The 14,904-nt window shown below is 36.9% G+C and overlaps 1 protein-coding gene across 5 annotated transcripts in view; it reads right to left on the reverse strand.

Moving 5' to 3' along the window:
• The window catches only part of LOC100472552 (alpha-fetoprotein), a 44,981-nt gene that overhangs the window by 20,577 nt on the left and 9,500 nt on the right, over nucleotides 1-14,904 (reverse strand). For all 5 annotated transcript variants that reach the window (XR_004628851.1, XM_034671736.1, XM_034671733.1 and 2 more), the window contains exons 6-10: nucleotides 12,681-12,778; nucleotides 11,557-11,686; nucleotides 5,475-5,689; nucleotides 3,230-3,362; nucleotides 1,513-1,610 (exon numbers count right to left, since the gene is read on the reverse strand). Coding sequence is in view for 4 of the 5 variants with exons in the window: in XM_034671736.1 (XP_034527627.1) it covers nucleotides 1,513-1,610; nucleotides 3,230-3,362; nucleotides 5,475-5,689; nucleotides 11,557-11,686; nucleotides 12,681-12,778 (674 nt within the window). In the remaining variant the exon portion in view is untranslated. The remainder of the gene's footprint in view (nucleotides 1-1,512; nucleotides 1,611-3,229; nucleotides 3,363-5,474; nucleotides 5,690-11,556; nucleotides 11,687-12,680; nucleotides 12,779-14,904) is intronic.

The following is a 14,904-nucleotide window of genomic DNA, read 5'->3' on the forward strand; positions in this document are numbered from 1 at the left end:
GACCTGGATTTGAAGACAACAAAAAGTCAGAATCAATCATTGCATTTATATTACAATGGAGTTGGGGAAAGAATTTAGCTGTAACATCCAAAGAGCAGGCAACCTAATCCAGTGGTTCTCAGTGTATGACTAGTGGACCAGTAGTATCCCCAGCGCTGGGGACTTGTTGGAAATGCAAATTATCAGGCCTCATCTCAGACGTATGGATTGAGAAATGGGGATGGGGCTGTGTTTTAACAAGTCCTTCAGGTAATTTTGATGTACTCTAAATTTTGAGAACCACAGATCTAATCCTTAAACTAGACATTAGCAAATGAACACAATGTAGAAGTAATAAGCCAAATATTCCTTCTGAAAGAATAATTTTTTCTGGATCCATTATTCTGGACATCAATTAATTAATTTGTTTATTTATTCCCTTAAAATATCACTTTAATTCCTGCACAATTTTTGTATTTGTTTGGATAGACTAGGTTTGTAACAATAACAAAAAATGCAACTTTGTTGCATGGCTTCAAACCACAAAGGCTTATTTCTTATTCAAGCCATATGTCCAGTACAATTTGGCATGGTGGTTCTGCTTACCTTGATCATTCTGGAACCAAGGCAGATAAATCAGCTACCTTCTCAAATGTATCTGGCTATTGTGTAAGAAGGAAAGGAGAAAATAGGAAAGCACACATTTGTTGTTAAACTTCTGCCCCCAAAGTTTTCATATTTTATTAGCCAAATCAAGTCACGTGGTATGATATATATATATTTCTAAATGGACACAATATTTTGCAGATGCTCCAATCAAGAGGTTGAATCTATTTCTCTACCCCTTGACTCAGCTTGGCCATATGACTTACTTTGACTAATCAGATAGTAGCAAATGTGATATAAGTAGGGTCTTAAAACTGGACGTCAATTTCAAGCTGAATTTATGGAACACTATATCAAACTGATTTTTTTCCTCAATACTCTACTTCTAAATAGACTATTACAGTAAAACCCTAAAGATGACTAAAAATTGGCCTTTGGTTTTTGATAGAGTGGTCTTTGACATATCAGTCTCTGCACACAGAGATTTATGTATTCTCTCTGGCAAATAGCTAAGGTATCTATTCATCTCTACCTTCCATGGTGAAAATACTAAATTTACTATATGACCAGACTTGAAACTGACAAAGGGACCCTACAGCTGCAGGCAAAGCCCCAAACTAAATGCCCAGGTGGAAGGGAGAAGACCCCAAAGAGACTGCAGGAAAGCAGCCAGGGCCTGCTTGTTTCCCTAACCTCTGGACATTGGCTGGAATCTGGAAACTGGCCTGGAAAGCCACGTGGAAACATCTAAGGCTATGTGGACATCTGCATTATCAAGACAAAGAGAGCAAGGTTAATTTTGAACTCATTTTTTCCTTGGCCTTTGAGATTTCAAGGTTGGGTGTAGACTTTTAGTGGCTCTCAGTGTCAGGAGTTAACACAAACTCACTAACAAGCATAAATCTGGACAATATCGTGGAAGCTTACCTGTCATGGAAGTTAGCATTTCCTAATTTCTCATGTAAATCACAGTGATGTTTTACACGCTCATGGCTTTCACGAATCACTCTTCGGAACATCTCTTGCTGGAAAATAGAGATAATCAGTGTTATCACTGTAACAAAATATCTTGAGGTAAGATTGCAAAACCCTGACAGTTTAATGTAACTGTTTTCCTAAACCCAGGACTTTATTTACTTAGTGAGCTTGCAAATCTCGAAAAACACGTTCTGGTAAAACAGGAAGGGCCACGTACTTTATGGAGAAAAGAAGTGGTCTAACAAGATTGATATTTAGTTTCTGGCGATATAAACTCGCTTGTGGATCCGGTGTATTTTACAAGCATAAGGCAAGTCATTCATGAAGCCTAAGAGCTCTTTAAAGGTAGTTTACAGATCTCAGTTTGATTGGTCAGAGTGTGCTGGTTGTATTTAATAATACAGTCTTTTTACATAAACAGCACAAATACAGATATACAGATATAGGCATGAAATATAGATATGTATTAAGAAGTCACAGTTTAATAAAAACATGTAGCAGCCTTTAATATAGTAAAGCACTCCACAAATACACATTGAAGAGAATCAAATGGAATTCTCAGAACTAGCTGCTAGTTCAAAGAGTTCTTCAACTGTGTACATAAAATTCCAGCAGGAAAATACAAGTGACCTTGCAGGCTTAGTTCTTCAGTAGAAGGACAGGTTATCATCTCAACTAATCCGACCCAGCGTACTGGTCTTACTGAGCAGTGTTTGTTAGAGTGAAAATTTTACCAGATTTGCAAACTGTTTGCCTGGATTGAACCCTTAGCCTTGCCCGTACTGCCTGTGTGATGTTGGGCAAGTCTTTTAAACCTTCTACAACTCAAAACTCTCATCTATAAAATGCAATTACTAATTCTGGCATTACCTATGTTACTGGGCTGGTGTGAGGATCCAATAGGACACTGGTTGTAGAATTGCTTTGTGAACTCTAACCATCCATGCTCCTGTAAGGTGCTGTTGTCACAGTGATTATTGTGGAGGTCTACTGGGGATGCTTCGAAAGGGTGCTCACCCTCAGGGGAATAAATTACCTTCATTGATCCTTCTCTCTGGGAACTGAAAGGTGGTAGATGTACTTGCTTGAGCCCAGACAGGGCAAGAGATCCGTCAATCCTCTACCAGTACCCCGCCCTCTGTCAATATGGAAGCAATTGCTTAGAATAACAGAAGCCAGAACCACCTGGCTCCTGGCAATGCATGGATAAGTGATCATCTGGTCACATATGTAAGGTCACCTGCTTTTTTCATGTCAGGTGCACAAACAGAGCTGCTGCCTGCAAACAGAGATGATTTCTGGCCTGAAACAGGGACAGCTTCCAGGACTGCTTAAAGGAAGTAGCCAACGTTCTCAAACCTTAATATGCTGTGCTTTCATGCCATCTGCTACGGAGCCCAGTAGACACTCATCAAAAGAGTAGATTGCACAGAGAAGGTTTCATGAAGCACAGAATCTATAAGACAGCGACTCACACAGAGAGCCACTACTGTATGATGATGTGGCCTTTGGTTTAGATGAAAATTATATTTGTTGTGCAGTGTTGGGAATTAGTAAGAAGATGCACAATCCTTTTATAAAATACGGCACCACCAACAGCACCAGAATTTTTCCTAGGTTGGTAATTACTTATGAGTAACAAGTTAGAAAATAAAAAGGCATTTACCCCATTGCTATAGCATTCCAGAGGATTTTCTAATTTACAGCATTTTGCCAATAAATTTTGATATACAGTATCCACTCTTAAAATCACAGGAACTGCCAATTCTGAATGTCTTCTTGAATATTCATAAAGAAACCTGTATCCATATGAAATGTATTAGAAAGTAAACAGTAAAATTCAGAAGACATGTTTTCTTTCAAAACCTAATTATGATTATGAAATTTTTTCAATATTTTCACTGATTCTAGGCATTTGGAAACCTTGGGTGGATGGCAGGGAGGTTTAATTGACTACATTTTGAGATAAGGAAACAATCAATAAAATGACGAGATTTTTCCAAAGTCACACAGGAGTGGCGTCAGATTCAGAACTTGAAACTAAAACAATCTGATTAGCTGAGAGTTTCTGGTTCAGGGTCACTAACTTACTTTTATGAGAAATTAATTTCCAGTGATTGGATGAGAGCACATTTTTCTCAAACATCTTTGAGGATCAATTTTATAAGTATTAGAATTTTTGTGATAGGAAGTGCTAGCTAGGTATTAAAATCATCATCTTCCCCTCTTTTCCAGATAAGCTTTCAAGTTTGAGTAGTCTGACCATAATCTACACATTCTTCTGGGTCACAAGAAAGAGAAATTTGGACCCTAGAATGTTTACAAAGGAATCACAGAGTCGCAGGAGGCACCTTTGAAGTGATCTTATCCAACCACCTGAGTTAGTAGCTCGAATGCAAGAGCCTAAGGAAATTAAGTGGCTTGACCTACATTCCAAAGTTTATGCATGACAAAGCTAGTGTTGGAACTCTGGTCTCCCAACTCACAGCTTAATGTGATATCCACTACGAAGTTGTGCCTATCGACTGTTCTAGTACCAAATGCAAGTTTAGGAATGAGTGGGCTCAAGCAGTGACATTTACTTTTATAAGCCATATCAAATGTAATTTTGGAAATATAGCTCAAATCCTCCTACAGAGTGCTTTGAAGAAAACTCAAATTCTTATGCTTTGTTGGTTTAATTGCTCCAAATAATGCTTCACAAAGTGACTTTGGAAATACTTCAATCACACAGCGGTATTGCTGTAATATTACATATTGAAATCAGTTTGTCTTGCACAAATTAATATGCATTTCTAAATGGACACTAGAGATGTTAATATTCCATCTCTCTAATCTTTAAATGCCACACCATGGCTTTGGTAGTAGGTATTTAATTAATTAGAATGGAAGAGTTTACCAGGTATACCAATCTGAAGCCCTTACTTAGGAATGAGTACTTTAGAGCAAAGTTTGCAAACACTTGACCTTCACTGTGTTTTTAAAAATTCTGTATTAGTTGTCAACACTTAAAAATCAAGTGACTTTCAGCTTCTTTCAAAATGCAGTAGACCTTACAAACCAGCAATTGCACTACTAGGTATTTATCCCAAAGATATAAATGTAGTGATCCAAAGGGGCACCTGCACCCCAATGTTTATAGCAGCAATGTCCACAGTAGCCAAACTGTGGAAAGAGCCCAGGTGTCCATCGACAGATGAATAGATAAAGAAGAGGGGGTGTGCATACACACACACACATACATACACACACACTGGAATATTACTTGCCATTTGCAACGATGTGGATGGAACAAGAGGGTATTATGCTAAGCGAAATAAGTCAATCAGAGAAAGACAATTATCATATGATCTCACTCATATGTTGAATTTAAGAAACAAAACAGAGGATCATAGAGACAGGGAGGGAAAAAATAAAACAAGACAAAATCAGAGAGAGACACAAACCATAAGAGACTCTTAATCGTAGGAAATAAACTGGGGATTGCTGGAGGGGAGAAGGGTGGGAGGGATGGGGTAACTGGGTGATGGACGTTAAGGAGGGCAACATGACATGATGAGCACTGAGTATTATATAAGACTGATAAATCATTGAACTCTAACTCTGAAATTAATAATACACTATATGTGAATTAATTGAACTTAAATGAAAAATAAAGTAAAATAAAACAAAATAAAATAAAAATGCTGTAGACCCAATCACCCAAAGCCTGCATTCTCATATGCTAACAAGTGACTGGAGTTGTATAAGTAGCTGCCACTTCAGACTCCACCAAGCATCTCCTCTTGAACAATTTAAGTCACTCATCTACATCATGGGCTAGCCTCTGTCATCATCCAAACCTACAACCTTCCCCCCAAATCCATAAATACAATATTCCGTTATGAAGATTTTACAAAAATCTGTATTACTCTTGCAGGAGATCATCTGGCTCATTGGAGAATTGTTTGCATACAGATCGGTCTTCTGTAAACCTGCCGAGTGGCATGAATGAAAGATCAGGCTTATCGTCATTTTCTGAGATGATAATGCATTCCCCTCGGAACGGTACCGGCAGTGCACAGCACGGACTGATTTTGCTGGAGAGGATCGAATGTTTGGAACAGGTGTAGTTCATAATCTGGCTCTATAAAACATCAAAAGGAGCAGTTATTTTTGATGACTTTATTCTGAACTTATTTATTTTTATTGTTGTTACTAGAAAACCAGAGAAAAAGTTGGTATCTTCCATTGCTTTATCCTTGGCAAACTGAGTGAGAGACCAAAAAGATCATGTATAGTGACTTGTTCTAATAAAGAAGGCTTCTCTATTTGACCTCATTCAAATGTCACAAGCTCTTTTAACATCTCTTAAGGAACTTAAGGGGAGATAGACTATAGTACTGTTTCCACGGTTGGCCCCACAAGATACAAAGAAGAGTTTTATTGTCTTGCTATTGTTGTTATTGTTTTAGGATTCCAATTTAGGAAACATTTTGTCTCTGTCATTTACCACGTATATTGTTATATTACTATTATGCTTACATATTTAATGTATTTACTTACACACACATACACAAATAATTATGCATGTGTGTGTATGAGTAAGTTAATCTCTACACTTAAGAAACTCACAATCTAATTAGAAAGTCAAATAATTGAGCAACAAGCTTAATGCAGTGTAACAGAAGTTGTAGGAGACGTGCATATGTGATGCTTTGGAAGAAAAAAGATTGGCAATACAGATTGGGTGGAGAGCAGAGGGAAGATCTTAAACAATTTGAGTCCTGAAGGACAAATAAAAGTTACTTGGAAACTAACAAAGAGGAAGAACATTCCAAAATTATTCATCTTTATATATAAAAAATCCTGGAAGTGAAAGAATATGACATATTTGGGGAAATGATATGTAGGATCTTTAGGAGTTATTGAGAAAATGTAGTTGAGAAATGATGGGGCTTACTCTGGAAAACAGTGTGGAAGTTCCTCAAAAAGTTAAAAATAGAACTACCCTACAATCCAGCAAGTGCACCACTAGGTATTGGCCCAAATACAAAAATAGTAATTCAAAGGGACGCATGCTCACAGCAGTAATATTTACCAGCATCAAGCAGTGGAAGAGCCCAGTGTCCACTGACTGATGAATGGATGAAGAAGAGGTGGTAGATACATATACAATGGAATATTACTCAGCCATCAAAAGAATGAAATCTTGCCATTTGCAATGACGTGGATGGAGCTAGAGTGTATGATGCTAAGTGAAATAAGTCAGTCAGAGAAATATAAGTACCATATGATTTCACTCACGTGGAATTTAAGAAATGAAACAGATGAACATAGGGGAAAAATAAGAAAGGCAAACCATAAAACAAACTCTTTGTGATAGAGAACAAACTGAGGGCTGCTGGAGGGGTGGTAGGTGGAGGATAGGCTAGAAGGGTGATGGGGACTAAGGACGGCACTTGTGATGAGCACTGGGTGTTGTACGTAAGTGATGAACCACTGAATTCTTCTCCTGAAACCGGGGGACAGCCATCTTGGACTATATGTATAAAATAAAAAAAAATTTAAAAAGAACAGATCTATTGGGAATACCAATTTTTAAAGGGTAGCAGAAGAGGGGAAGAAAATTGATGAAAGAAATTGTGAGAATACAGACATTCCAAGTAGATGAAAAACTTCTCCCACCACCTATCATCTTCTAGACACACCTTTGCAGTCACCCCTGGAAAAATAAATCAGTGCAATGATTGACAGCTTTGGCTCTGAAGTCAAACTTCCTGAGTTCTAATCTGGACTTTGCTACTTCCCAACTTCGTGACCTAGGCAAGCTACTTTGCCTCTTGATGCCTCAATTTTCCTCATCTATAACATGGGGTTGAAGTAATACTTCCTAAGGTTGTAGGAACTAAACGGATTAATAATTATTAGGAACAAAGAAAGGAGCCTGGCCCAGGTTAAGTACTGTAAAAGTGTTTGTTGAATAAAAATAAAATGTTTGGAATTAGTGGCTGGCACAAAGAAATCATTTTTTAAGAGTTTATACCATACCAATTATTACACAAACCCCAGAATGTTGGTCTAATAGTGCCTTGAAGTCAAAGAAAGAGAGAGAACCCTACAACGTAAAATTGAGTTATGTTGATTGAGTGATATAATAGACTGATAAGCCCTATTAATTTGTATCTTAATACTAAAAATTAACATCTATTATAAAGATTATGTGTTTTTTGAGTTGGTGTGATGTTGTAAAGCATCATGGAATGATATAAGCACTGATACGTGTAAAAAACTTTTAGGACATACAATTCAAAGGTATATAATCCATACACAATTCCTAAAAGCATTAGGAGAAATACTCTAACAAAGAGAGAATTAAATCAATATAAAAAATAAACAGTAGAAAAGGTGCACTTATCGTGATGAGCACTGAGTAATGCATAGAATTGTTGAAGCGCTACACTGAACACCTGAATCTAACATAACACTATGTTAACAATACTGGAATTAAAAAAAAGTGTTAATGAATAAATTAACAGTGGAATACAGTGTATCAGAGACATGATAGTTCAACTGAAATCATTCTTGTTAACAATGTTATTGAAAAAGAAAAAGTACAAAAAAATTAAGAAGCCAACCCAAACAACTGAAATAAAAACAGCTAAACAAAAAGCACTAACAATTATGGAAATTTACAATTACAACACAAATGACTGGGAGTGTTGTAGTTCTTGCGTTCAGTATCAAATTCATGGATGTCCACTAAATAATTATGTTTATAACATTAAAACAACAGCTAAACAAATCTGAGGGAACTAATAAAATTAAAAGCAGAAACTTAGTAGAGTTAATAAATAAGCCCGAGACCTTTGCCTTGGAGAAGACCAATGCATTAAACAGGACCTTTGCAAAGCTAATTAAATAAAGGAGAAAACGCAAATACATGGAGAAAAGGAACTATACATACTTGATGTTTTTAATTACCAAATAACATTATTATGTAGAACTCAATACTAAATGAGAAAATGCTGATAAAGGAGACTTTATTTTTTAAAAATGTGTGTTCTAGGGGCGCCTGGGTGGCACAGCGGTTAAAGCGTCTGCCTTCGGCTCAGGGCGTGATCCCGGCGTTATGGGATCGAGCCCCACATCAGGCTTCTCTGCGATGAGCCTGCTTCTTCCTCTCCCACTCCCCCTGCTTGTGTTCCCTCTCTCTCTGGCTGTCTCTATCTCTGTCGAATAAATAAATAAAATCTTTAAAAATAAATAAATAAATAAATAAATAAATAAATAAATAAAAAATGTGTGTTCTAAAACCTGACCCAAAAATGGTGCAGGTGATGCTGAATGGTCACAATAGTTATAAATTCACCGAATTTGCGAATACTGATGCATCAGCCCTGGGGGAAGGCAGACAGCACTTCAACACTATGCTTGGGGGCCATTTCAAACAGCTAACTCCCCAACAAAAAAACACAAAAATGTGGAAAATGTGGCACTAGACTGCAGAAAGGACATTTATTTACAGTAAGAAGGCAGAACCTTGATGTATTTCCTCCCAGCAGGACTACGGGCATCAGGCAACTCAAATTCTCCACTGCTCTGAGCGTGCCCAACAAGCCTGCGGACTACCACCAAAGTGCTGTGAGTATTGACTTGGGGGTGACAGATAACTGTTGGCAAATAGGTGAATTCACAAACACTGAATTAATAAATAGCGAGGATAGACTGAAATTTGTCAAAATAAATCTATAGCAAAAGAAATAGAAAAGCTGTCTCATGGGTTTCTGTCTCAATCTCTGCTCCAGTTTCACGGACAAGCTCTTTCTAATCTTCGCAAAACGGGTCATGCTCAATACTGTTACATTATTTCAGAGATTTTGAAAGGAAGAACAGTGCAATTTTGGGGAGGTAGCATAACTGAATACCAAAACCTGAAAGTTCCAGATCAATTTCATGTAAACACAAATGCAAAAATTTGAAAATTATGCATATATAAAATCCAGAAATAAAGCAAAATGAGATGAATGTAGCAATGTAAAGATGATTAAAAATTAAGAAATCTTTTAATATGATTCACCAATGAATAAGTTAAATGGAAATCAAAGGATGATCCTAAGAAAACAAAAGAACATTTACTAATGTTAAGAATCCATCCCAATTAAAAGCAAAACAACCTCGGGGCGCCTGGGTGGCTCAGTCGGTTTAGTGTCAGACTCTTGATTTGGGCTTAGTTCATGATCTCAGGGTCCTGAGATAAAACCCCTTGTCGGGTTCTGTGCTCAGCACAGTTTGCTTGAGATTCCGGCCCCCCTCCACCCTGTTCATGTGCACGCTCTCTCTCAAATAAATAAATAAATTCTTTTTTAAAAAAACTAACCTCTAAAATAAGAATGAAAAATCTCTTAAAACACAGACAATACCTTTCTCAAGTGAATAACTTTAAACCTGTTTCCATGAAAGTCTGGACCAAGACAGGAATGCTAGAACCATTTATAGTTATTTTATATTGTTTGTGAATACTAGCCAATATGATGAAATCATTAACAATTGTTCTGGCATTCCTGACATGGTGTAGAACTATAAATGGAGTTGTTATTTTGGCATGGGTATTGTTTATGTGTTAAAGGATATTGGAGATTTTGTTTTGTTTTAATTACGATTGAGTCTGTCTGGTCCCCACTTTCTCTTTACTCTTCCCCCAAGTTCACCTAATCTTCACACAAATACATTCTAATAGTCTGTCCTGAAAATCCAGGACTCCTTCTAAGTAAGCAGGGGAGTCTTTCTTCTAGCACTCGTTGGGATTCCTGCCATACAGACAGAAGCTCAAGAATGACATTATACTGTGTATCTCCAGGATGAAAGGGGCAGTGCCTGTGGTCACCCTTCCCAGCAGTCGGGCTGAATATGGCGCTGACTTCACAACCACAATAGGTACCAAAGAAAAGCTGTGGTCAGACCCCAACTCTGTTCTAGCAAAGTAAATAGTTGAGGACGTAGAATCCGAGGGGTGCTATTGAGTGTCTATGCGATGACTTTCTATTTTAACACCGTAGTTACTTATATCCGTTAATCTTTCATGGAATAGGACTGAAATAGTTGAAGGTGGAGACACCTGTCCATAGGAGTCATGGACATCCCTATGAAATGATGATACTAGTCCTTCTTTGTTCCTGGGTTTTATTTATCATGATGAAAATTCTTTAATTTTCTAACTTGCAGAATGAGTAGGAACATGACTTGTAACCTGTGATTTACTAAGGCCTCGTTGGGTTTTTGACAGTTACAATTTTTCCTTCTCTGGGATTTAGAGACTTTACACTTGGATGAGGGGCAGGTGAATTCCATGGTGTCCATGTCCCCAAACCGCAAGCCCACCTCTTTGTCTTGATGTCTCTCTTTTCCTCCAGGCTGATGTGGCCTGGAGCTCTAGGTTGCAATTCTGGGACTTGCTTGGGATTCAAAGGTGAGTGAAATATAAACCCTATTTGGAAGGCAATTAGAGGTCATCTCTAAAAATTAAAGAAAAACAGAATAAAGTGAAGAAAGGATAAGTAAGGAAGAAAGGAAGGGAAGGAGGAGAGGAGGGAGGAAAGAAGTGTGGGAGGGAGAAAGAAACAAATCAAATCATTGCCTGAGCTGGGACAAGACAAGAGGGGAGACATTCTGGTAATTCTGGTAAGATTGAGAAATGCTCATAACTTTATTTTAGATTCATTACGTACCATGGTCACCTTTCTTTAAGAATTGAAACTTTTGGGGCGCTTTGGGTGGCTCAGTTGGTTAAGCATCTGCCTTTGCCTCAGGTCATGATCCCAGGGTCCCGGGATTGAGCCCCATGTGGGTCTCCCTGCTCAGTGGGAGTCTGCTTCTTCCTCCTCCCCTCCCCCTGCTTGTGCTTCCCTCTCTCTCTCTCTCTCTCTCTCTGTCAAATAAATAAAATCATAAAAAAAAAGAATTGCAAGTTTTTTTCAAGGCTGAAGTGAGTTTTAAGAAAGGAGAGGCTCTCACCCTGCCAAGTACGCATGCGACTACATCTCCTTCACAACACGTCTGATGCAGATTTTTAATATCCACGGCCAGCCTGGCAATTTCAGAAAAGTTAGCTTTCGGTTGTTTTTTAGTCAGCAGAACCAATTCCCTGAAAAGAAAAATAAGTACATTTTAAACCATATTTTGAATTCAATCCTTTCTAAAATTAGTTCTAGTTCATTGAGTAACCAAAATAATAAACACATTTGCAAAAGTAGGAGGAAGACAGCATATTTTAAATGCCTTCTATTTCTTCAATCATAGCACTCAGAGTCACACAAAGATCTAAATCACAAAACAAATACCATTCAATTCATAATCATGCAAAATATAGTCATTTTCATCATTGAAATGATCACTTAAAGAAGCTGAGTTGCTTAGATGGGTAATTTGGAAATTTATCTGACCTGACTTTCCAAGTAAAATTCTTCATCATAAAGGCAACAATTCTAAGAGTCTTGGGTCTCCCTTGCCTCTCCCCATTGACAACTGAGCAACATCCCCCAAATTTCTCTGGCAGTAGGGAAAATGGGCCTCCTTATAAGGAGAACTAAGCTTCCATGCAGCCCAGTGTTGTTGCAAATTGGGGAAGAAAGTGATATAAAGAAGGACACATCACTTCACAGGTAAACTTGGACAGAATTACAATCTGGGCCGGGAAAAAGGCACAATGAGTAACATCCAATTCTCCTCACCCCACACTCTTCCATCCCCACCCAGAAAACAACACTAGATTTTTCTGTTCTGCATGACACTGGAACCAAAATCTTTCCTGTTTTCCCAGAGAAAAGAATACATTTTGTCTGCCAGCTTTTATTATGCAGAACAATTAAGATCATGTACAGAATCTTTTGTGCGCAAAGGCAGAGACCAAGGGATCTGAGCAGATGGAAGAAACTGAGGCAGGAGACAGTGGATTGTGTGGTTTCAAGCCCAGCTCCATGTGCCCTATTGAACAGGCAAGTAGCATACGTGTAGAGAAAGGATCCAGGTTTGCACTGAGAGACGTTATTAAGTGAAAGAAAAATGATTTTTCAAATGAGTTTGATCAAATGCGGCAATCCAACAGCAACAGAGTTCATATATCTCATTCAGTAACTTACACTGCTTTTGCTACTTTGTGGTTGAATTTAATCCCAATTTCACATAAATGGTGATGCCTCAAAGATATTTCTCTAATGTATTTTCTGATGGGTTCTAGCTGTAATTAGAAAAACAACTCATCAAAGAAATGTGGTCATAACAGAAAAAGTCATTCTTGTCATTAGTAAACAAGAAAGAAAAGCAAAAGTTGTTTATCTCCTCAAAATTAGGAAGTCCTTATTGTCATTTAAAAGAGACCAAATGCAAAAGCACAATGTGGTTGGTTGGTTGGTTGGTTTTATAAAATAGCATCTCACTTCCCAGAGATCACCTGTTCTAGAACCTCAAACATAGGGAATAAAAAGAAGACATGAAAGTGAGCAAACAAAAGTCCAGAGAGCCACAAGAATAAGTTTCAATAATGTCTTACAGTTGTATTTTGTTTTTATTCAAGTTACTAGCTCTGTCATCTTGCATATGTCTCCTACTGCTTATCTAAAATACATGCTCCAGTTTTGCAGTATACATTAAAGAAGTCTCCCACCCCCAATATGTTCATAGTTTTTAACCCAGGATTTTTACTTTGGAAACAATTGCAAATAAATTCTTCTACATAAAAAAAAACATAATTATGCAAAAAGAAGAACATGCATGTTTTGTTACGATGGCAACATTTTGGAGACAAACAAAATGTCTCAACAGCAGAGTGATGGTAAAGTAAATAATGGCACATTATTTTTGACAAAATGTATACTTCTAATAAAAAGCAGGTATGTTTAAATCTCAAATCAAAACTAGATATGCAGTGTGATCACAACAATGTAAAAATAAAATCTGTGAATGGAAAAATGAATAAAAGGAAATATACTAAAATTGGTATCTCTGTGTACTGGGAGTATTAGTAATATTTTAAAATTTCAGAACAACTCTATTTTTTCACTTAAAACATTATAGTGACCATAGATTATTTTTATTTTGGCTAACTGTACCATACAGTGCTATTTTTAAGAACAAGTCAAAAAATATATACAAAGGCAACAGTCAAACCACAAAACTAGCACAATATTTATAACTTAATTTAGTAATTATTGTTAAATATAGCTATATTTTATAATTAATTGTAAATATGATTATTACTTTAATCCTTATTTTGTTGTAGTACACTCATTAAAAATCTAGTACAAACAAGCTTGTCTACTTCTTCAAGAGTCTCTTAAGACTTAACTCATAAACCACATTCTCTGATCAGAGACACAATTTTTACACACTTGGTCATGTCCTTTTCTCTGAGGAAGGATGAAGAACTATTAGGAATAGACATCCTAGAGGCAGCAATACTGTAAAGATCATAAAGTGGAATAGAAGAGGGAAGAACTCTTGGCTAACTTTATAGGGGCATGTTATACATTAAGAAAATTCTCCACTGAGAAGGGTCAAAATTAAGAAAACGTTGTAACTTAAAAGAGTAAGCACAAGTTGCTTTAAAAAAAAAGCTTAACCCCCACAAAAAAGTTCATTCTTTAGAAATGTGAAGTAATGAGATATAAGTCTGCATGATCATTTGTTTTTCCATTTTTAATTAATATAAGCCTAAAAGGAAAAAAAAAAAAAAGACTGTCCTGCTTAGGAATTCAGAATTGACTTCTGAAGGAGTCACTAGGGGACAAATGAAGAGGGGGGTAATAGATATATATATACATATATATATATATTTAAGTTATATATGATAATGATAATATCTTTAATGATGATAGCTATAATTATTGAGTACTTGAGCATATGTCAGAAATTCTTTACATACATTATTTAATTTCCTACACAAGGTAGATGATGAGCTCGAAGGAAAAATAGGCTTAGAGGAATAGGAAAATAGGGGTTTTGAAGAATATGAGATAGATTTGCACTGAGAAGATCAAAGAAAACAGTAAGAATAAAGTGGCACTGCATTTAGTCTTGAGGAATTCATCAGCATGATTATCAAACTACTACTCATTTCAGTACAATCTTTGAAAAATCCATCTGGTGCTCTCTCTAGCAAAGATGGTCATTTTATGTTGATATTTAAAACCTGTAGTGAGCATGCATGGAAAGTACTTTTATCATAGAACTAATCACTGATTTACATCTATTCAAAGAAAGAGAAAAGGCCACATGGTTACAGTTAAGGTGGTAGTTTGTATTTCCAAAGATGGCTGCAGCGATAGCTTCTATTCTGTGCTCTTCTTACGATGAGACTTTGACAAT

The sequence above is a fragment of the Ailuropoda melanoleuca genome, chromosome 11 (assembly GCF_002007445.2).
Source record: "Ailuropoda melanoleuca isolate Jingjing chromosome 11, ASM200744v2, whole genome shotgun sequence".
Taxonomy (NCBI): Eukaryota; Metazoa; Chordata; class Mammalia; order Carnivora; family Ursidae; genus Ailuropoda; species Ailuropoda melanoleuca.